Source organism: Herpailurus yagouaroundi, unplaced genomic scaffold (assembly GCF_014898765.1).
Source record: "Herpailurus yagouaroundi ecotype Mexico unplaced genomic scaffold, PumYag 142, whole genome shotgun sequence".
NCBI classification, from domain to species: Eukaryota; Metazoa; Chordata; class Mammalia; order Carnivora; family Felidae; genus Herpailurus; species Herpailurus yagouaroundi.
The window spans coordinates 45452675-45477666 of record NW_024412397.1 but is presented as its reverse complement, the minus strand read 5'-3'; the positions used below and the strand labels follow the sequence as shown (position 1 = coordinate 45477666).

Genomic DNA, 24992 nt, shown 5'->3' with positions numbered 1-24992 from the left:
TCAAACATGGTCACATGGTCACTAGTTGCTAGACTATCAAATGGTCACACAAGTAAATTAACATTTGCAAATTATGATAACTGGTACAAGGTATGAATAGAGATTATATCCAGGGAACCTACTAGAAATAGGTAAGTCAAGGAATGCCTCCTGGAGGTGGTGATATTGAACATAAGAACTGAAGCATAAGTAGGAGTTAGGTGAGGGGATGGGCAAAACTATTCCAAGCAGAAGAAATAGCATTTAGAAACACCCTGGGTTTTTCCATTTCATAATGTAAGAATGATTGTTAGCCAAAGAGAAAATGTGTTTTTTTCCTTATGGCTGATAGAGAAAACAGTTGCCTATATGAAGAGTAAGTTTTGGATATAGGTAAAGAAAGCAGTGATTGAAGGAGAAGGCAGAGTATGCCTCTACCAACCTCTTCCCAGAATGCTCTTTTCCTGATACAACAGTGTGTCACAAATTATATCAAATAAACTATTTTTTCTTGTTTTTTACTATTGCTTATCCCATAAGTAAAACCCTCTGGCCCTTTGCTATTCTGCTTCTATCTCTGTCTAGAGATCAGAGACTCTTGAGACTCATCAGAATGATTTTGGCCATCTTATAAGCTGTAAGGTCCCCCAACCAATTCCACAGTTACTGAATTGTGACACCCAGGCAATCCACATGTTTAGAAAAGCTCCACTGACTTGTGATCTGAAAAGGATGGGAAACCCTACTGCACTACTAGCTGTGTGTCCATGGGCAAGTTTTACCCACTCTTTAACTCAGTGTCTTCCATTATAGATTAAGAATCATAATGGTACCCATCTTATGGCGTTTTCATAAACCCCAAAACCTTATAAAAAGAGGTAAACAATCCTGACTTCACATAACATGTCTGAATAGGAAACAGCCACTGAAGGAAGCAGTCCCCAAAGCTAGGGACTTTAGATAACCGGGATTGTCCCAAAGTTAGGAAGACTTCTACTGAGTCACCTCTGGTTGTGCTTTCTGAGGTCACTTTGGGAATTCCTTTAAGAGCTGGGCAACCCCACCACTGCAGAGTTGAATGTGGTATCATGGATGTCAGCAACAGTTTTAAAACCTGCCTCCATGCCCTCTTTCGCAGCACTGCCTTCACGCTTCCCAGCCCCTTAGCTGGCACGAGGCTGTCAATTGTCACTTACTGTGAGACACTGGAAGGTCTGTAACATTTTGGCCACTCAGAATACTTATTTTCATACATAAACTGGTACACAGGTGAGTAGAAGACCTCAGCAGGATGGATCAGAGGCCATTTTCAGTAACTGATAAGAGCATCAGGGGAGAAAGGGTCTCATCCTTGCAACTGCTATCAGTGGGGATGGTAAAAGCCTGGAATCCCCCTGAGTATCTTTGCCATCAAATGCAGGAGCCTGCTGACGATCATGCTGTAGAGCAAAGCACAGCCAAGTGAGGAAGACAAATGTGGAGAGAGTCCAGATGAGTTGGAAGTCTGGATCCAGCCATTCCTGAAACCACTGGGGACTTCCTAGGGGCTGGGCTATGCTAAGAGTCTCTTGTTGAAGGCATCTATCTATTTATCTATTGGTTTAACTTCCATGGAGAAGGATTTCTGTCACTAAAAGCCCACAGTTCTAGACAATACCTTTGGGTGCTCTTCTGACATGTCTATGGTCAATATGGCTTATTTCAAAGTGCTGTGAAGTTGCATTTGAGGAAGAGAGCCTAAGATTATCTCTGTCTAACAACCCAGAGAAGTAAGAGCAGAAGCAGAGTCAGAGGTACAGGCAGGATCGTTACTGCTTTGGCTCTCCATGTGTCATAATTACTGAAGAGCAAATGTTTCAATGAGCGAATCAGATAAATTTACTACCAAATGTTTAAAAATTGATTTGCCACCCTGAACTGCTCAGAAATTTTGCTACTGCTGAGAGATGAACCCAAATGGGAGTGAGCCTATCCCTTCCATTAACTGAAACAATCTTAATAAAAATGCTGTTCCTACAACTTCAATAGGAGCCTTTGTCTTATACGAAATCTGTACAGTATTGTGCTCTATTGTGAGCAGAACCCTATTCAAAGCAACACTGAGGGCAAACTGGAATACAGTTACAAACAGCATTAAAAGTTAATGAAAAATCAGCCTGGTATATGCAGAACGATAAAAAAAAAACAGTTGAAGAGAAAAAGTAATTATGTTATGGCTAGTTATAGTTAAGACTTAGGTAATTATTCTGAATTTGAAATTTAGATCATTTCCCTCCCTCCTTGATGTAATTATCCATTAGACTTACTAATGCACATTTTTCATGTCAAGCCAGCAAGAGCTCCACGGTGAAGAAGAGAGGCTTCAAAAAGAAGGGGAAGAGGCAAATTCGATGCACGTGGAAACAAAAGAGTGTAGGAAAGTATCAGCGTTTATTGCACAATCGATCACTGAGAATGTGCAGGCGTGCCACGGCCATCTTTATTTGGTTATAGAATAGCTTTATTTGGTTATTTGGAAATAGATATGAACCCAATACGTCTCCAGCTTGACTACTCAAGGGAAAAAGTGCAGAAAGAAAGGAGTTGTAAGTGAATCCAAATATCAGCACTTTAGAGCTGAAAGGCAACGTGAACAACTGAGTAACTTCCTTATGTTTGAGGCCAGGAGGCCCAGTGAGGTGGGCCTCAGGCCTCCCACACAGCTACTCGGTGTGAGCTCCCTTGGCAGTCATCAATAACCATTTTCCTCTCTAAAATATGTATCTATAAAGAAATAACATACAGTTTTGGGTAAAGTTCTTTCCTGAGACCTATTTCTCAGAATCCCCAACATGGAAATTCTGCCATGTGTTGGGTATGTCTATTCCAATTACATATCCTGGAATCAGGGAAACAACCACAGGATGGGCTCAGAATGACCCACTCACTGTGACACAGACCTGAGCTAAAAATGTCATGCATCACCTAACCCCCTACTCTGACAATGACAGAGTATTAATTGGTATTAATCCCGGGCCAGTGTCCAGTAATCCCTCCAAAGTCTGATTATTTCCTTTTCCCCAAGGCACAGTCACCTGGTAAAAGTCTGCAGTATTCAGTAGCACTCTAGAGAGTCTTGTGGAATTATGTGAGCTTTTTAAAATAGAAATTACCTTTGTAGAAACAGATAGTCCACAATACCACAAAGACAGAATATCATGTCCTGGGTTTAGTTAAATTCTAACAGAAACACAGCAAAAAAGAAGGGAGAAGTCTGGGGAGGGCTAAGAAGTAATGGCAAGAAATGTCAAAAACAAGGGAAGATTTACTCATTTCCCCAGGACACCCTATTAGTTCTCAGAACTGCTGGTGAGCAGCTTGCTCGGAAGCAGACATAAGCATTGTGGCAATAGAAGACGCCATTTTTATGCACTGACACCAAGAACGTGGTCTGTTAGTTCCTGACAAGATAGCCAGAGTCGGGCAACAAGGCTACTCTTTGCAAGCCACCACCAGCACAGTAAACCTAGGGTCTGTGCGTTTCACACTGGGCCAGGCAGGTGAAATATCATGTCACCTAGTCACAAGCCCTGCTCTCAAAATCCTCTCTCCTCTCTGCAGCCCTTGGCCAGCAACGACTCACAGGAATATTCAGAGAATACAAATGTGGAGCGATGTATGCCTTTATGAAGTTATAGGAGTCTTACAAGGGAGCTTTCTGGAAGGAATGGAAACACAATTGTTTGAAGTCAATAGAATGATTCATGTGGTAGTGCTATTCACTGTACACACAAAAAATAGAACCCAAAGGGTCCCCAAAGTCAGAACTGAATAAATGAATATTTAAGAATTCCAGATGCTAAAAATACACCTGAGATCTCATTTTCTCCTTAATCAGAAATTGCTTCAGGGAAGAAGGCTCTTTGCCTTCTGGAATCCAACATCAGCCAAGTTAACTTGGCATCTTGGCAGACATCAAGGATAACCTGACTCTCGCCAATTGTAAACAGAGACCATGAAATTTAAATGCAAGTGATACAGAGGAGAAAGGCTGCCCTACCTGTTGCTGCAAAGACTAATGCTATTTAAATTTCAATGGGTATTGCCATAGTATAATTTGAACTTGTTCAGATTTTTTTCAAATGCACACCTGCTATTACAAGCTCAATCAAGTATATGTAAAACATTTCAGAAGAAGAAATAGAATTAAAACCTATTAGATTTTCCCATTACTACTAGTTTTCCATTTAATTACATAACCATTTTCTCATCTATTCTAGATTGCTCATAACTCTTTATAGTTCTTCCCAAAACACAGCACCTCACTTTTTGAATATGGGATTTCAGGTTGCAGTTATGTCTTTTTCTTTAGCTCTAGGTTATCGGACATACCTTTGATCCAAAGCAAACTGGGAGTCTCTACCTAATTTTCTGCCAGTGGTTCATTCAGTGAATGGACTTCTGATTTCTGCTGATTATTGAGTTGCTTCTGGGGATGGTTCTAAAATGCAGGCACTGACCCTTAATGTCAATCATAAAATTCAGAGTCCAAAATTCGGAGGCAATTTCATTGTTTACAGTGTATTTCTGGCAGTGTGATCACAAGCAGGCTGACTGCTTTATGGATTTGTCTCTCTCCTGAGCAAACTTAAAAGAAGGCTTAGTAAAACCTACATTGGTTTATTGAGTGTGTGAAAGCTGGCTGCTATTCTTTTCTCCTACTACTAGATATTCTTCGGCTTTGTGTACCTCAAGATTTTTTAAACTGAGAATTTTTCTTAGTGTTACTAAATACTTATTTCTTAGCGAATTATTATGTGATGGGTCACGCAGAATATCTTATGATAAAAATCATTCGTATTTTAAAGTATATTTCATAGTACAAGAAAGGCCAAATTGTGTAAGCCTAACTTATGTGAACTAATAATTCATGACCAATTGGCTATTAAAATAATTTGAAAGCCGTTTCTAGGACCATGCATGCAATACATAAATATTTATGTCTATTGTTATTCACCCACAAACAACTATTAATTGTGATTTACCTACATGGTATGTGATAAGTATTCTGGAATTCTACATTAATCATTGTGATGTTTTCATTAAGAGTACACTTAGGCATTTCCACAGTGCACGGCCAAGGCGTGGACAGCTGGACATTTTGCCTCCGCGTTGCTTCCTCTCTGAATACAACTGAGCCACTTCTGATGTCGGGTTCTGGCCTTCTCAATTTCTGAAAAATTAATGAGGAAAATTCTCTCTCCGTCAAGATTCTTAACTAACTACGTAGCCAGCAGCCACCCACCTAACAGTGAAATGTCATCTGAAAGCAAGGAAAATGGCATCTGTGCAGGATACATTTTGTGCTTTCTCCGAGATGGGGTCCAGACAAATGGGAAGCTTCCAGATATGAGAGCGTTCACTGTCCCTGATGTCAACTCTGCTCCCACATTCTTCTTTATTGGTTTTTAAAAATCACTAACACTGGAGCTAACAATTTTGTACTGTGGGTCACACAGACGGGCTACCCAAGTTGAATGTTCTGGAAAACAAAGAAATTTCAGAAGGGTAAAATTGAGAAAATGAGAGAAGTGAGGGCACAGAGTAAAAGAACAGAAGGTTAATAACCTATAAATTAAATTTTTATATTATAAAAAAGCCCTAACGTTAAACTATACTAAGATTTAACTACCTTATCACTAAAATAATGCATGATAAGGTTTTGCAGAAGCATGTCACCATGACAGAGTACAATCATGTGTTTTTGCTTCCATGAAATCATATGGTGGATTCTCATAGACACTGATGGAAAACGTCATTTTCCTGGGTAGGCAATGAGATGCTGACATATATGCATACATATACTGGTATTTCTTTTCTAAAATCCCTACCTCAACATTTTCACATCGAGTTAGCAAAATCCTACCTACCATGGCCAGAGGAAGCACACGCTAGGCACAGGGGAAGCAACGGTGAAATGGGCTGCTACTGCCACCCTCGTACATCTTATGGCCTAGTGGTTTGAAGGCGGTGAGCTTGATACTGACTAACACCCCAGGTTCACCATCATGAGTGGTTTCATGGGAAAGTACAGGGTGCACATGGGAGGAAAAACTTAACCATCTGAGACATGCGAAATGCTTCCAGAGGCACCTGTAGAGGCCTAGGTGTGACAGACCTGATGGCCACTTCAAGGAAGTGGAAGGAATTTAATACAGCTGGAGAATAAGTGCAACATATGCAGAAATGAGCCTAGAGAGTTAAATAGAGGTCATACCATGAAGAGCCTTGACGGCCAAATTATGAAGTTTGGGTTTGTCCCAAGAGCCATTCTGGGGCCAAGAAGAGCTTTCATCTGGGGGGAGGAACAAGGGAAATGGAGATATCATAAATGGCAACAAGGTCTTTAGATGGGGCAACTGCCTCAATGGTCAAACGGGACACACATTGGAGAACATGATGAGTTCAGCTTTGTACTTACTGAATTCAAGGGATCTGGGGGGCACTCAAGTACAGACGCCTAGGAAGCAGATGGCACTATGGGAACTGTGAGGAATCCGGCTATGGATGGAATTATACCAGAAATGCATGTACAGTGAGGAGGAAAGGGGCCAAGGGTAGGGATCATCAACATCCAAGGGATGGTAAAAGAAAACAAAGTAGTCTGAAGAGGGAACTGAGAATGCAGCCAGAGAAGAGCAGGAAAACTAGAAGAGTCTGTCCACGGACATCAAAGGAAGGTGACATTTGAAGGTCACTGGTATCTAATGCTACAGAGAGCCGAGTGGAAGATGGGGAAGGACTCAGTGGATGTTACGGCAGGCAGATTATAAGGACCAGTGGTTGATGGGGCCAGACTGCAGTAAGTGAAGGGAAGAAGAGGAGAGAGTAATCAAGTGGTGATTATACAAAATTCTTTTTAAAAGTTAAAGGTGACAGGCACCTGGCTGGCTCAGTCAGTTATGCGTCCAACTCTTGATTTCAGCTCATGACCTCATGGTTTGTGAGTTTGAGCCCTGCGACTGCTGGGTGCTGGCAGCATGGAGTCTGCTTGGGATTCTCTCTCCGGTCTCTGCCCCTCCCCCCATCTCAAAAATAAACATTAAAGACAAAAAAAGAAGTTAAAGGTGAGGAAGTAGATTGGGGGAAGTGGGAAGCTGTGGTTGACAGGTGTTATTTTAAACCAGTGAGATTGAACCATGTAGAAATGCAGATACAAGGAAGTGACAGAGAAAGAGACAAAGACCCAAGAGAAGAGAATACATAGAGGATGGGCAAGATCAGCAAAGAAGTACACGTCTTGGGAGACAGAATATGAGTAAGGCAATGAGGAGGAGGAGGGGTGGGAGGATAGAGGAAAAGGAGGAGGAAGTAGAAGCTGAGAGATGAGCCAAAGACGGGGTGGAAGTAGATGAGTCTACTTCTGCTGCTACAACTGTTAGTAGGAAGCTCTGAGAGTTTTCTTTGATGCTATCTTTTTTCTGTGAAGTGGGAGGAGCGGTGCTCTGCAGAGAGACTTCAGGGAGATGGTGTGGTTGGAGGGCTGAGGAGAAAGTAGCATTTTAGAAACTGTCTCTGAGGGGCACCTAGGTGGCTCAGCTGGTTAAGTGTCCAACTTCAGCTCAGGTCATGATCTCACTGGTTGTGAGTTCGAGCCCCGTGTTAGGCTCTGTGCTGACAACTCAGAGCCTGGAGCCTGCTTTGGATTCCGTGTCTCCCTCTCTCTCTGCCTTTCTCCTGCGCTCTCTCTGAAAAATACATAAACATTAAAAATTTTAAAAAAAGAAAAGAAAAGAAAAAGAAACTGTCTCTCTGGAAAACAAGAGAGGAAAAAGCTGAATAGGGAACACAGGATTGTCAGGCAACATTAAGAGCCCAGCCACCCGTTTATCCTGTACCAATCTGTCTCATGTAACTTTCTACCACTGTCTATAGTTGCCAGAGATAAAAACAGACAGTCAGACTGATCTTGAGGAACGACACCACGTTTTGTGGACAGTTGATGAGGCTTCTTCATGAGCTGCACAAAAAGCTCCCACAAGAATATTCCAAATTCATTGCATGACTCCATGAAAAGTACATTTTTCCCCAACACTTTGAGCCTAGAAAATCTGGGGGGACTTGTTAGTGAATACAGCTATTCTATTTGGAATATATAGCTCCATTAATACGATAATCATTAATTAAATGATTTGGGGGTTATACATATATCCCTATATATGTATATGTGGCTGTTTTGTACGAATAGTAGGTCACTCGAAAGTTGTTTAATTCTTCAGAAGAGGTAAAAGAAAATATCTAGAGTTGTGAAGTTCACAAACAGATTTAGAAGGTTATGATGACACCAAAGATTGATACATTGGGAATCCTGCATAAACCATCAGTTGCTCTCTGTCTCTGGAATCTCTCTCCCAATTCTTTCCATTGAAGTTTTAATTGGGACCACCTATGTTTCAGGTACTGTGGTCCTGACCTTCAGTGGGCTTCCAGTTGGGGAAATGAAAGCAAATGTTTACAACCTAGGCTGACTCACTTTGCAAGAGCTGGAGTTAAAAGCTAGAGAAAAGTAAAAGGGAGACAAGTGATTAATACTGTTTGAGTAGCACAAACATATTTACTTTCAATCTCGTATATATAATTCAATATAACTTTTGGTAATCTGTGACTCAGGGAAACAAGAAAGAACACTTAATGAAAACTAAAATTCTTTTTTTTTTAAGTTCCTTTGTTTTGAAAGAGAATGAGTGCATGTGCACAAGCAGGGGTTGGGGTGCAGAAAGAGAGGGAGAGAGAGAGAGAATCCCAAGCACACTCCATGCTGTCAGTGTGGACTACAATGTAGGTCTTGAACCCATAAACTGTGACATCATGACCTGAGCCAAAATCAAAAGTCGGATGCTTAAGCAACCAGGTACCCCTAAGGTTCTTTTATTTAGAAACAATCTATGTTTCCTTTTTACCTTTTGTACCTCTTTAACCTGTGATGAACTGGGTACCATGAAGTTTTCCACCAAACCTCTCTCAGTTGATTGCTTTATTCTTGAAAGCTAAGTTTGAAAAGAAACATAGCATAATTTCCAAAGACAGTGGTTCTACACTGGTGAACTTTCTTTTGAAGTCTGGGACTGTTACAACACTCAAGGTCTTGTCTGTGCAGGCAGATTTTTCAATTGGAAAACAGAAACTATATCCTTGCTCCCAGTGATGCATCTGGTTGCTACACTTCTCAGCTGGGTTTTGGAATGGCTATGTTCAAGACACTTCAGGAAACAAACCAGTGATTGAAAAGCACCCCAGTCCTCTTGGATCTCCAGGAAAAGGCAAGAGGAAAAACTAGAAGGGAAAGGGGAAGAATATTTTGTGGAAAATACTCAGTTATCAGGAGTCATGTTTTAGTGCCAGTGTTGTTATTACTGGTTGTGAAAATTTAAGCCTCTTCGTTGCTCCTTTATAAAAGGAGGAGGCTGGGATTGGGTGATGCTTTGAAAGTTTAAAGAGTTTATTTTTATTAGGAAAATTAGAAATTTTGGACTTGGTGGTATTACATACCAAATCAATATGAGCAGGAGTTAACTTGCTTATCATCATGAATTATTTAGTGAGTGAGGTCTTTACACTTATACTCAAAGTCCACACTAATGACCTAGTAATTATTTTAATCGATTCTCAATGAACTGTTAACTACCCTGTTGGCATACCAATAAGCAAGAAGCATTGTGAGAGCAGGTTCTGTGCACTATATTTGTATCCTTCCATCCACAATTCTGAACGGAAATCCGTGTATCCAAATAAATATTTCTGTATCCGTTTTTTACTAAGATTTATCATTTAACATTTGCGGTATTCTAAAAGTCCTAATTTTGATTTGTGTGAGCAGAAGAGAAGATACGACATGGAATCACAGAATCTTGAAGCTGATATTATTTTGGAGAACATGCAGTGTAAGCTCTTATAGAAAACTCTAAACATGTGAGCAAAGATATTACACAAGAATGCTCTTAGTAGGAAGTTGTGTGACAGCAAAAAATTAGAAACAGCTTTTATGCACACCAACTGGGGAATGGATAAATCAACTGCAACATATTCACATGATGAAATATTATACAGTAGTTGGGTTCATGAATTACAGTTGCAATATATCAATAGAAATAAATCTCAAAAACCTAATGTTGAATGAAGAACCAAGTTGCGCAAGAGTATATACAGATAGACACCTTTTATAGAAGACTAAAAATATGAAAAAAGGAATACACGTGTGTTAAAATTATAGAGACATGTACAGGAATGCCGGGATAAGCATCAACTTTGGGATGGTGGGTAACCGAGGATAGCAAGGAACAAGGTGCGGAAATCAGAGAAGAAAATAAACCAGAATCTGGAGAGATTAATCAACTTGTTTAAAAAACACAAAACAGGCCAGAAGTGAGTAGTGAGAGCTTTGTGCTTTCCACTACAAAATACTACCCCCAAAATGGACAGCTCCTGAGACTGGCTTTGTTTATTTGTTGGTCTCTTCTTCAGACACATGATAGCCCCAGGGAACTTAACATTATAAGGGACCTTAAAAGGTCTTATCTTCTGCAATTCCTCACTCAATTTTTTACTTTACTTACAACATGTCTGCTAAATGATGATCCCGCTTTTGTTAAAAACAAACCACAGCCAAAAGGAAAAATAAGCCTCTCCAAGTAACACCTTCCTAACCTCAAGGAAGACATTTCAGGACATCACTGGAGAAAATCCCCGCTAAACCAAACAGCGTAACTTCTGAAAAGTCCAGAGTTAACTACCAGCCCCATTTGCCTTCTAAGTGTGGTTGAGCTTAGCTTTCGGTGCGGGTTGACTCATTAGGCAAGGACTTGCTGGCATCCTAAGCATGTACTAAGGGCCAGGCACAATGCCGGATGCTAGAGCACAGAGTGAACAAGGCAGCTCTTGCGATCCATGGTATAAATGAATCAAAAAGTGTGAAGGAGGATTGTTTTGCACTATCCGCCCCTTTGCCCTTCCCCGAGAGGTGAGTAAAGCTAATGGGGTCCTTCATGAGGCTCCTTGAAGCTCCAGTAATCCTGCTTTGAGAAAGATGGCTACATACTGAGGGTGGGAAAGAAGATGAATATACAAAAGCCAGACTGCATTTGTTAGAACTGTTTGAGCTACAGGTGACAGAAACTCCACTGGGACCTCTAGGGATTCGAGGATGTCACTTTGGTATATTATTTTGAATTAAACTTACTTAATAAACAGCTGGTGCTACAGAATTGTCGAATCACTACGTTGTACACCTGGGGCTAATACGACATTGCATATCAGCTATACTTCAATTAAAAAAAAAAAAAAAGACACAAACAGGTAGTTCAAGAAGGACCCTCCTTTGTTTCCCTGAAAGCCGGAAATAAATCTCCCGCGTGAAAGGTACCCTTCCTGTACCAGGAGGGTGGATGGCATCCTTACCACCAGAGACAGAGAATTTCATGCTGAAAAGACTGTACAAACCTTGTTACATCTTTAACAATTTACTACCTCTGCGTCTTGTCCCTTCTTCACAAATTTATTGTTTGTCTAAAAGTTATAAAAGCTGCCTTCTTTGGTCATTTCTTTGAGTCTCATATTTTTATGGGGCTCCAACACATATGAAATTCAATTTTTTGTCTCCTGTTAATCTTATGTCAATTTAATTATTAGGCCAGCCAAAGAACCGAGAAAGGAAGAAGGGAAAAGTTTTCTGCCCTTACAGACCACCAGAAACAGGAAGCAGCAGTGTTGAATCTTGAGAGAAGAAGGTCCAGGAACCCAAACACTTGCTGAACTTGTCCATGACTCTGCTCTTCTCCTCCTGACTGCTTTTCTTCTCTCCCTCCCTGGCCAAGTAACTTCAGCTCCTCTGGCTCATGTGGTAGGAAACAGCCACATACACTTCTGAGTTTTGTGCCACATGGTTAGGCACTTGAGCCCATTTTCCTGGTATTGGAAACCAAAATCCCAAGAAAGGGAATCAATGGCCAAGTCTGCACTGGCCACCGATTCCTTGGACTGGCGATTCGCTGCTACCACAATGTGTGGTGTACTATGAAAGATGGGCCTAGCGTTGGCCAACAGACCAAACGAAGCCTTCCATTGTAATATGGCAGTTTCTGCTACAATTTGGATAGTGTAGCAGAGGAAAAGGAGCACCCAAAAGAAATGGAGGCAGGGGCCGCACCCCAAAGAAGGATGAGTGCTGAGATAAAGCAATAGCTAAAGCAATAGCATTATTGTTCATGTGTGCTTAAAACGTACTTGGAAACAAATGTATTCAATGAATTACTAGAGTTTTAAAAATCTATGTTGAATGGACTGATACTGTAGCAAAGCTTGGCCACTGAACGTTCTTCAATTTCAGAAAATTTTAAGCAACTTTGACATCCATGTCTCCTTCATTTCTAGCAGTGTGGCTTCTGGAGTATAAGACAAAAGCAGGTGACAGCCCCCAGGAATACAGAAGACTCAGAGGTTGGGGCAGAAAGGCCAGACAAAGTCCACTGGGAGAAGGAAGTTAGAGGTGGCCAGGTGAATAAGAATAAACACTGAATTTAGAGGGCACTGGGGTACACAGTGAAGTGAGGACTGGAGTCGGGACCTGGAAGTTGGGGGTACGGGGTGAAGGAGGGGGTGGAGATACACTGGTGACCAATATATAGGTTCCCTGCCCTTGGGAAGCTTAAATTATATTGGGAGAGGTAGACCATATATAAATAGACATAAAGAATGATTACAGATCATAAGTGCCATGAAGTAAAATTTTAGGAAATAATAAAACAGATGCTAGGAGAGAAACCATCAGAAAAGATGTACTTTACACAGGATGTTGAGGGAAGGTGATATTTAAACTGTACCCTGAATGATAAGGAAAGCCAGCAATGGAAACGACCAAGAAAAATGCATTTCAGGAACAGAGAACAGCTAACTCAAAGGTCCTGAGGTGGACAAAAATCACATGAAAGACAGGATACACTGGCATCCAGAGGTGAGCAGAGACAGCATGTGCTCATTTGATTAAAAAAAATGGCTGCCAGGCTCATCAAACTTGGAGGAAGTAACTCAAATGAGTGATTTTTTTTAAAGGAAAGCAATTTTTATTTTCCTGAGTATGGGAACAATTGTAAGCATAAAGTCCTTCCATGTTGTAAGTGGCTTTGCTCCAGCTCTGGTATACAAAAATCCCCTGGGAGAAAATAGAATTTCAATAAAGCAACATCACAATCAGGACCAACAGCTTGATTTTGGAGGGAAAGAATATACTTTCTCATCAGAGAGGCTCAAGAGAAAAGATTTATGTCAATCCAGTCTAGTTGCAAAACTTTATATGCCACAAAATATACTTAGTTTGAAAAAAAAGCAAGATGAAATCTCCTTAGAAATACCAAAGCATGAGGCCGGTTTGCTTATGAGGTCCTGAAGCAATTGTTTGAGGAAAAAGCAGTAAGGTGGCTTTACTTTGCCCGAAATCAGAAGCTTGCAGCCACTATGTTTCACTTTCATACACACCTATGAGGGTTAAAATATAACCTAGGCCTAATGATGTTTATTGTGAATTAGCAGAAGAAAATATTAAAAGTACCTCTTTGTTTTGGCTATGCTGCCTTTGATAACAGCATGTAAGATTTGAATAGAATGCTGACCTGCAGGAAGTTGACATCACTGACCAAAAAGAACATACTTTTCAGGCTAAGTATGTTGTGTATCAGTCCTACAGAGCCTGGGTTGGTGAGAGTGGGTTTTGAGAAGGTGGGATTACGGCTATATCATTCTTTCTTTTCTATGCCAGCTATGGTAATTCATACGTTAACTATGAGAATTCTTAGCTTAGGTGCTAATGTTGAACCCTAAACTAAATTCAGTATCGCTATTCCATGAAAATCAGAAAGAAGGAATCAGGAAACAGTGTCTACTTAAAAGTAGGAAAGAAAAGTCAAAGAAGTTTCTGTTTAAGGAAAACATGTAAAAATACTATCAATAAATAGCCAACAAATTATTGGTCTTACCAAAGTCACCTTGAGAAAGAAAAGCAAGGATGCCTGGGTGGCTCAGTCGGTTAAGTGTCTGACTCTTGGTTTTGGCTCAGGTCATGGTCTCACAGTTCCTGGGTTCGAACTACACATTGGGCTCTGCATTGATAGTGCAGAGCCTGCTTGGGATTCTCTCTCTCTCTCTCTCTCTCTCTCTCTCTGCCCCTCCCCCACTTGCACTGTCTCTTTTTCTCTCAAAATAAACAAATAAACTTTTGGAAAAAAGAAAAGAAAAGAAAAAAGAAAAGAAAAGAAAAGCTGAAGGCATCATGCTCCCTGATTTCAAACTATATTACAAAGCTAAAGTAATTTAAAAAGTGTAGTATAGGCATAAAAACAGATGGACACATTGGTCAATCGAACAGAATATAGAGCCCAGTAATAAACCCACACTTACATGGTCAATTAATTTACAACAAAGGGGGCAAGAATTTGCAGCTATTTGTAAAAGAATGAAATTGGACCACTACCTTACACCAAACACAAAGATCAAGTCAAAAGGGATTAAAGACCTAACTAAATATGAGACCTGATCCCATAAAACTACAAGGAAACATAGGGTGGTGAGCTCCTTGTCATAAGTCTTGGATGATTTCCTATATCTAACACCAAAAGCAAAAGTAACAAAGAGAAATAGACAAGTGGGACTACAAACTTAAAAGCTTCTGTACAGTGAAGGAAACTATCAACCACATGAAAAGGCAACCTACTGAAAAGGAGAAAATATTTTCAAATCATATACATATCTGATAAAAGACTAACATCCAAAATAGACAAAGAACCCAAACAACTCAATAACAAAAAGCAAACAATCCGATTAAAAAATGGGAAGATCTGAATAGACATTTTTCCAAAGAATATATACAGGTGGCTTGCAGACACATGAAAAGATACTCAACATCACTCATCATCAGGGAAATACAATCAAAACCACAGTGAGATATCATCTCATACTTGTTGGAATGGCTATTATCAAAAAATCTAGAAATAACAAGAGTTGGCAAGCATAGGGAGGAAAGGGAACCCTTGTTCACTACTGGTGGGAATATAAATTGGTGCAGCCACTATAGAAAACAGTATGGAGGTTCCTCAAAAAATAAAAAACAGAACTACCATATGATCCAGCAATTCTACTTCTGAGTGTTTATCCAAAGAGAAAGAAAACACTGTTCAAAAAGATACATGTATCCCCATGTCCACTGCAGCATTATTTACAATAGGCAAGATATGGAAATAACCTAAGCGTCCATTGATGAATGAATAAACAATATTACTCAACAGTAAAAAAGAATGAAATCTTGCCATTTGCAATATGGACGGACTTTGAAGACACTAAGCAAATGAAATAAGTCAGACAGAGACAGGCTAATACTGCATGATCTCTCTTACATGTGGAATCTAACAAACAAACCAACCCCGAAGCTCACAGATACAGAGAATAGATTGGTAGTTGCCACAGGTAGGGCGGGGGGGGGGGGGGGGGAGAGAAAAGAGTGAACTGTCTTTGTTTTTTGTTTTCCTGTTTAAATAAATTGATTTATTTAAAAAAAAAGTAATGGTCCTGAATAAAAATGCTCAGAAATTGTTTAGGTAGGTATTTACAGTGTCGGATAAATCCAGGGAACATTTTTAGTTTGGCATAGATGAAACTAAATTTGATTCTGGAAAAATCTCAAGAAAAGAAATAACATAAGCTATTTGGGGGAATCTGTTTGATTTTTCACTATTTTGCATATTTAAATTATGTGTGTTTTACTTTACCACTTTATAGGGGATTTTATTAGAAATGTGTATTTCTTTTTTCTTTAATGCTTATTTATTTTTAGAAAGAGAGACATAGTGTGAGCAGGGGAGGGGCAGAGCAAGAGGGAGACAGAATCCAAAGCAGGCTCCAGGCTCTGAACTGTCAGCACAGAGCCCGAAGTGGGGCTCGAACTCACGTACATGGAGAGATCATGACCTGGGCTGAAGTCAGATGCTTAACTGACTGGGCCACCCAGGTGGCCCAGAGATGTATATTCCTAACACAGGTTTCATATAACTATACAATACATCATATTTTAAAAGGCATAAGAAGTGTTAATGATTCAGAGGAGAGGGACCCGGATCATCTTTTATGAAATGGTTAAAAAAGTTGGGGCTTCCTTTGCTGTGAAAATGATCTGGCCATGCGATGGAAGAAGAGTGAGCCTCATCCAGTGCCAGGGATACCGCTAGGATGAGTAAGCCTAAGTTAAGGATGCAAGTTCTGGCTTAACATATGGAACTTTCTAAGGAGGTGGCTATAAAGTTGAGTGGATGCCTTGAAGAGTAGTGGATTCTTTGTCCCCAGAAGTGTTCAAACGCAATCCATGCAGTCATTTGGCTGGATGTTGAAAAGCCAAAAGAAGTGTTATGTATCCACCCAGATGACTCTACTATTGAACGCCTACCACACAAGTTCCATGCCGTGGAACGGGGACACCGAGGTGAGTGAGACAGGCAGGGTCTCTGTTTTCACTGAGCTTGTAAAATGAACAAGTGAACAAATAATAAGATGAGGCAACTGCTGATTATGATCATTTCTCTGGTGGAAATCAAGAAGATGGGGGTCTGACTGATTAGCTCTGGGGCTGTTTGGCTGATTGGCTGCTTTGATAAAGCAGGTGACATGTGAACTAAGCCAGGACGGGTGAGAGCTGGAGAAGAGCATCCCAGCTTCTTTCATGGTGAGAGCGCTGAGTCAGCAAGGGGTTTGGTTTTCTGGAAGATGACTTCCTGGTGGAGCCCAGAAGTGCCTTGAGGGAAGGGAGGGTGAGCCAGTGGAGGCAGACAGAGGTTACACCGCACACAGCATTGTGGGTCCCAGGGAGAAGACTTTGTGGAAAAGAATGAGATATAACTAAAATATTTTAAACAGGAGAGTGATGTAACCAATTTATAGTGTTTAAACAATAAATTCTTTTCTAAAGCTGAGATTCTGACTCTGATATGACAGGGTCCTAACTAGGTCTTATTGCACATACATATAAAACAATTATGTACCACACCTTTTGGTATTTGTTCTATTTAGCACTAACATCGTACCTAGAGGAGGAGGGCATCAAATTGTAAATTTCAGCAGTAGCTGGGGAAAAAACGATCCATTCTTGTGATTTATCCTGAACTGGCCCTCATCAACACATCTTTTCTGTAGATATATCCATTCTGCATTCTGCTCTGCTCTGGTCCTCTATGCCTGCTAATCCTATCCCACCCCCCCATCACTTCCATCAGATCAGCAATTCCATCACTGACAATTGATTGGGCTCTTTCTTCTGGTCCCAACTCATTATTGTGCCTCATAGTGGAGGGCCTGTCTCTCTCCTGTCACAATGGACTGTCCTTGTGTGCCAGCACCTTGGCCTGAACTCAAGACCATTTTCTCCCTTACAGTCTGTGACACTATAGTCTCCTTGAGAACAGGGATTATAGCTGGTTCCCTACTATATCTCAGTATTCACCAGTTTGGCACGGTCAATTGTTAAATCTTACAAAAACGCTATTGCATGAATGGATACCCTGACCTTGGAGGCACCCTGCGTAGACCAGAGATCCTCCTGGACACTGACTCTCCTCTCTGCATTCAACCTGATCATCCTTCCAATTCCTCTGCTGTGAAACATGCCGGCTTTGTGCCAGTGAGACTCTCCTAACTATTTTAACTGGAGTTGGAATTGAGCTTTTTTTTTTTTTTTCCTTAATCAGGCAAGGCACAAGCTTAAGATTGTTTTACTGAATTGCGGCTGAGTCTTAATCGTGATAACTCTGAAAAAGCTGGTCTGCAGGTGCTCTGTATCATTTCCAGAATAATAACAACAGTTCACATTCATCGTTCACTACTACTTGCCAGGCACCATACTAAGTCTCCTTTAATCCTCCCTGCCGCCCTACATGGAAAATATTATTATCCCCATTTCACAGATGAGGAGATTGTGTCATAGAGTTATTTGCCCAGGGTCACACAGCTAACAAGTAGATCTGAGATTTTCAATATTCTTCTAAATATGAAATTTGTACTCTTAACAACCAGGGAAGAAATTATAAAATAAAATTCATAATAGCACATCCATATTAGCATAAAGAAATGCATAACTTAATTGGTGTGCTATTGAAAAATGGGTGTTATTACAGAACTCTCTGTTGTATAATTGGATAGATTCACTTTCTTTGTCACACATTTTCCTCTTCACTTCCAAAGAAATTTTGTCTATTCATAACCTTTACTAGCATATCAGAGCATATTTAAGATTTTTTGTAATTTTAAAGCATTTTATTTTAACAGAAGAACCCAGGAAACCTAGGAAAGCTTAGAAAATCTCCCATATCTTATTATATTTTAAAGGACTCAAATAAGAAGCATGAAAAAAACCCAAGAGTTTTCATACACAACTGAAATGGATACAAGATCAAAACCATTCAGAGTTTTAAAATCTGCTCTACCTATAGAAGGTTTCAGCAACCAAAATAAACTCATCTTCCACAGTCCTTTGAGTGACAGCTCTAAAATGTCCAAAACACAAAATTCTCATTTTTAACTTGACATCAAAGCACACGTTCAGATATTTTTCTGATTTAAGAAGAAACTGCTTCTAAAAATGCCTGATGCTCCTGATGTTATTTAAAACATGTATAAAATACACAGATACCGGTCTATCTGGAAAACTACAGAATTACCACCCAGGGCACTAGCCTGGTTAAAGGCAAAACTCCAGATGGAAGTTGTTTCTTATTGAAAAAGAAGAAAACTTTTCTTCAGTAAGATAGTTATCTAAAAAATCATGGTTCGAGCATTTATACTCCCTGTCCTGAGTAGATTGTGGAATATTACACAATGCATTTAAGACATACAGAGAATCAGGGAAAGTACTAGCAAATTACAAATAACATTTAAGAGAATAAATGTTATTTATTATTATTTATTATAGTATAAGCCCATCTTAACTAGGCAAAATAATTTCCCAGCTTGGAGAAATTATAAATTCAACTAAGAATCGACCTTGTGAATAGCTTGGTTTATAAGTCATGGATTTAAAAACAACTGGACTGATAGGATATTATTTATTACGTGTTTATCTTATCCACCTTTTTGGTTAGGAGGTTCTTTTAGGGAACATAAGAAGCAGGAAAGTCTCAACATGGATCTTACTTTGGAAACTCTTAGCCTTTGCACCTTTGGGCAAGCCACTTAGTTTCTGGGTCTCAGTTACCCTGTCTGTACACTAGGGGGTAACAATACTCACGTTTCCACCACCCCACACAGATGCAATGTGTTGGGGAAGGGCATAGACTTTGGAGAGGCACAAATGCCTCTATGCCTAGATCTGCACATGTGAGGTCTGGGATAAGTTCCTTATCTACCCGAGCCTCAGTTTCCTCACTTATAAACTTACAATATCACACCTAGGAAGATTCCATTAGGATTAGAGAAGATACATGTAATCACTTGGCACTTAATAAGCTTTCAGTAAATGGTGGCTATTGATGCCTATGGCCCATTTTGTAAACTTCAGTATATTTGTAAGGTATTATTATATGACCGGTTTCTTCAGAAATCACGTAGTTTCTAACTATAACATTTCTCCCATGGTTTATATATATGAATACATTTTCTTATATGGATTGGAGCCTTGTTGCAATACTTTCCTCATGAAATTTGTTATGAGACTATGAAATTAGATCATAAAAATATGAAAAATAAGATCTCTGACTCTTACTCCTTTGCTGTGTTCTAATGTGTAGTCTGCAATGAGTTTTCAGTCTATTTATTCATCTTTTTATCATTCATTCAACAAACACCTACCAAGGGCTTAGAAAATCTATACTGCAGGAGAAAATAGCCTCTATATTTTATCAAGATGGTTTCATGAAATATTATAAGTTATGATAAATTATTATAGTAATATCAAAAGCTTAGAAAATATTACAGTTCATGTAACTTATAATGGAAATTAAGTATAAGTTTTGACAGGGGCACCTGGGCGGCTTAGTCAGTTAAGCATCCAACTTTGACTCAGGTTATGATCTCACAGTTCATGTGTTCGAGCTCAGCATTGGGCTCTGTGTTGACAGCTCACAGCCTGGAGCCTGCTTCGGATTCTGTATCTCCTCTCTCTGCCCCTCCCCTGTTCACGTTCTGTCTCTCACTCAAAAATAAATAAGCATTAAAAAAAAAAGAAGAAGAAGTTTTGACAATGTTACATATTCTCTAGAAAATAATTACATGCAAATTCTTTTCACAAGAGTTACTATATAAATTAATTCAAAATGTATAAGACAATAATCCAAGGAAGGGGATTTAGAAATGGAAACAACTTTAAAAAGTATCATGTTTGTGACTCAGTATTGAATTCTCTTTCAGAGTAGATTCTTAAGGGCTTTATATCTAGAATGATTTAAAAATAGGCCACAATTAGACACAATTAAGAAATTGTTCTGCTTTTACTTTATTTTCCATAACAATCATAAGCCATGTCTATTTATACTTACGGAAGACAACTGAATTTTATAATATATATATGTATATATTTCTGTAATGTTCTAAGTCAATCATCATAAACATAATTCATTTTAACAGTGATTGAGGTGTTCCCAATGTGTGGCAATGGCAAACTGGATGATGAAAGTACCAGTTTGGCAGGGATTGGCAAACTACTACTTGTGGACCAAATCCAGCCTAATCCCTGTTTTTGTAAATAAAGTTTTATTGGAACACAGCCTGGTCCATTTGTGTTCATGTAACGTAGGGTTGCTCATGTGACATACTGGCATGGTTGAGTAGTTTTGAAAGAAATGGCAGGGTCTACAAAGCCTAAAATATTTTCTATGCAATCTTTTACAGAGAGGGTTTGTAAACTCCTGCCTTATAGTAAAGATATTAAAGAATTTATGTGCCATTTTGAGTACTGACACAAAAAATAAGAAGGAATTTTAGAAGAGTTATTTACCTGTATATTTAGCTCATTGCGTTTGTGCCCAATGCTTAGCGGACACACCAAAGGTAGGACCCATGCTACACACTTAAAAATTTTTTTATTAAGTTTATTTATTTTGAAAGAGAGACAGAGAGAGCAAACGGGGGAGGGGCAGAGAGAGAGGGAGAAAGAGAATCCCAAGCAGGCTCCATACCGTCAGTGCAGAGCCCGACGCAGGGCTTGAACCCACGAACCAGTGAGATCACGACCTGAGCCAAAATCAAGAGTCAGATGCTTAACCGACTGAGCTACCCAGGCACCCCTACACATTTGAGCAGGCAAATTTTTCACAAGCAGTCCTTACTGGGCTAAAAGGCCATGCTGCTCCCTACTGAGGTAACAAAAACTCCAAGTGTTATCCCAAGCCCCGGAGCAAATGCCCACCAGAATTGCATAATTATCCTTTCTTTTAGGAGCTGGGGATTTTAATTTGTGTCTAATTTTTGCTGTTGCTGGAAATAAGGTGACCTTCTATATAGTTCTGTAGACATCACAGCTTATTTAATTGAAAATGGCCATTATAATTAAAATAGGGGAAAAGGGTTGATGTGTTACCTGTATGTTGCTCTTCAATCCAGACTTGCAAATACATGAACAGGAGTAGCCCCGCTACCCCAAATATCAGCACCGAGAGGAAGACTTGTTTGGGGTTCATGACCATTTCAGATGGCTGCATTTCTCCTCATTTCTGAAGACCACATGATTTGTTTTTCGATAGAGTTTTGATCCTTTCTTGTTCTATTAGGTGCTCATTCCATGAAGTAACCTAGAATTATTAAAAATCCACATTGTACCTTACTGATGACATATCTTCCCAAACACAGCATAAGTATGCAGCATGTCAGTGACGGTGAGGGCTCACGTGAACCATAACACTCAGAAGACAGAAGAGATAGTAGGAGCGTGTCCCTAAAAATGGCAATTTTCTATAATAAAGCTTTATTGTAGCTAAAGAATCTAAGGAATTCACCGTATCCTACAGTTAATAAGTAACACTTTCACATTTAATTAGGGGCAGTATAGACAGGCTTAAGCCACCCTCTATTGTAGAGTAAAGCAGGTTCCAGTGACCTTAAGATGACTGTGAGGGGAAAGAAGACCTATCAGGATAGACTGTTGAAGGAGTTTTGAAAAACACGTTCATAGAAAAAAAGGGGAAAAATCACTTCATGTCTGAAAAATACATAAAGTTCAAAAATGGAGGGTTCAATCTATCATTTCCCTTTCATGTAAAAGTAATAGATTTCTCCAACTGAAAGGGTACATTAAAAATCCCTCAAACGCCTAAAAGGATAAATATTAAAAGGTCAAAGTTAAAAGGCTTCTCGCACAATAACACGGAGTACAGATGTGTACCTCAGATTACAGAAATCCACCTCCACAATGAAAAGTTACTTTATTTACAGAAATGTTGAAATGACTTTGTTTTACAACAATCTCATTTAGTGTAATCTTAACATTTTACTTTTTGTAAGTTGCATCCACGTTTGAGAATCTAACGAAAATGCAGACTCTCCTTTTGGACAAATACAAACACACATACGCTCTTGCATCAATATCGGGATGCTTAGGTACTCTCACCGAAAGTCAAGGTAAGAAGGTCTGCTGCCCATGAACTGCCACGCAAATATGCAGCAGCCTGCCTGGTGAGTTCCACAGTCCAGCTAATGAGCTCAAGGTCACGGCTTTGTATCTAGCACTGGCCAAAGACCATGGCCCTTTTCCTTGGCTACAGACCACACCCCCTCTTTGGATGAGCTGAATGTTTCTTTATTGTGAGGACATCACACACACTGCTGTGTCTAAAAGTTCTCTCTCTTTTTTCTCCAAGTATGCCTCAAAAACTCCTGGGAGAATATCGATTTGGCCTTTTCGAAGAGGTGTTTGGTGAGATGCAAGGTAAAAGTTAAAAGCCTGCTGTGGAAAATTGTTGGCTGGTTAAAAGATAATATTGAGCTGTTCTTGGCAAAACCAGTTTTCACATAAATGGTGGGCTTCAAAGGTAACCTATGAGATCTGTATTATAAGGAAATGTGGTAGAGTGCTCCCCTGATTAGAAAAAAGAAATCCAACAAATAGTTAAAAATGTTTATGCAGAACAACAACAAAAAGTTGTTTTATAAATACATTTTCTCTTTATATTTTATTTTATTTTAACGTTTATTTATTTTAGAGACAGAGAGAGACAGAGCATGAACTGGGGAGGGTCAGAGAGAGAGAGGGAGACACAGAATCGGAAACAGGCTCCAGGCTCTGAGCTGTCAGCACAGAGCCCGACGCGGGGCTCTAACTCATGAATCGTGAGATCATGACCTGAGCCGAAGTCGGACACTTAACCGACTGAGCCACCCAGGCGCCCCTCTTTATATTTTAATTATTACCCAGAAGGGGCCAGAGTAAGAGCGCTGGTTGCCAGCATTACCTGAGGAGCTTTCTAGAATCCACTGGTCTTGAATCCCCTGAGGAAGGGGCAACTACTAATATTTTCATGAGGGCTCTTGAGTATTTCAAGCACTTTCTTGATTTTGATAGTAGGGTAAGCTTTTAAATACGTAGAACTGAGAGTATCATCATACAGCTATATATGACGGGTGGTACCTCGCTCTTATATAGGTTCTAAACTAAAATCTTACGGGCTTTCCAAACATGCAACAAAGAACAGTTCCCGAGGGAGATTTGCAATTTGAGGTGTTCCAAGACTGAATCCCTCAAGGAAAGCAACCAAGAGAAGCCAGCTTTCTCTTGTCTTGATGCTGCAGTTAAACAATGAACACACATAATTCCTGGGTGCATGAGAAGAGTCGGGTAGGAGGAAACCAGTTAAACAAAATCTAGTACTAACCGAGAAATAGCTGTTTACAAGAAGAAAGAGACTTTTACAATCTGTCTACATAATTAAAACTTATCTCAGAAGAAAGAGGATAGACGAAAACGCATAAATCAGAACAGAGCCACGAACCTGTGGGAATAGTAGATGAGAAAGCCAAAAGAAGTAGTCCTTGAGGGTTTGCAGAGGAAAATTATTACCTACGATGCTGGAAAGAGATGAAGAATTTGCCCTTCCTTTCTTCGGGAGATGTTGCTCTACGCTGACATACCCTCCTGGGTAAGAAGTCAGGAGAAAACCCATAATTGCTATTATGGCAGATGTGAGTAGGATTGAGTGATTAAAGCCACAAGGCAGAAAGGCAATCTGGTGTAAAACGAAGAGATACGTTTGATTTTCTCCCATCTCAGTCCATTAACCCAACGTTGGCATTAGGAAATGGCTCTCATTAAACAAAGGTGAGGCGGGAGGAGCAGCAGTATTGCTTTAAGCAAACCTGAAGGTCAGTTGTGATGGGAAAACACACCTATTTGGAGATCATACATCTACCTCTATGCCTGCAGGAAAAGTGCAGACTACTGGAGATTGAAATTACTTGGAATAATGCTATTTTATGTACAAGCGTTATACAACATTTCCACGGTCAAAGGCTTCCTGTATTTCATACAACTCCTTCCTCTCCCCAGTCATATAAACACAGTACCTTGAACCTAACAGGTACCCAACAGTGTGTACTCAACAGTGTGTGTTGCACTGAACTCAATGTGGAGCTCCAGTAACAAAATACAGGTAAATTAACTAATTTTCTAGTTGTACTTGGGAAATTCTTAGTCTAAGTTGTACTAGAATCCTGAAAGAGGAATTATATGACTTTGTTAAAAATTTTTTTCTATTTTTATTTGCAAATCCTATTGATTTACCCCAAATGAATATAAAAGATACACACAAATAATTGTTTCACTGCATTACCTCTTTTCCAACCCTTTAAAAGATTTTTAAGATGTTCAACATCAGTAATCATCAGGGAAATGCAAATCAAAACCACAGTGGGATATCTCCTCAAGCCTGTTAGAATGGCCACGATGAAAAAGACAGATAACCAGTGCTCACATGGACGTGGAGAAAAGGGATCACTTGTCTACTGGTGGTGGGATTGTAAACTGGTGC

The 24992-nt window shown here is 39.7% G+C and overlaps 1 protein-coding gene across 4 annotated transcripts in view; it reads right to left on the bottom strand.

Moving 5' to 3' along the window:
• CHST9 (carbohydrate sulfotransferase 9) overlaps positions 1–21764 on the bottom strand; it is a 205575-nt gene extending 183811 nt beyond the window's left edge. For all 4 annotated transcript variants that reach the window (XM_040479174.1, XM_040479176.1, XM_040479175.1 and 1 more), the window contains exon 1: positions 21554–21764. In XM_040479174.1, coding sequence (XP_040335108.1) covers positions 21554–21674 — 121 coding nt within the window. In that variant the 5' untranslated portion in view covers positions 21675–21764. The remainder of the gene's footprint in view (positions 1–21553) is intronic.
• Between the last annotated feature and the right edge of the window lie 3228 nt (positions 21765–24992).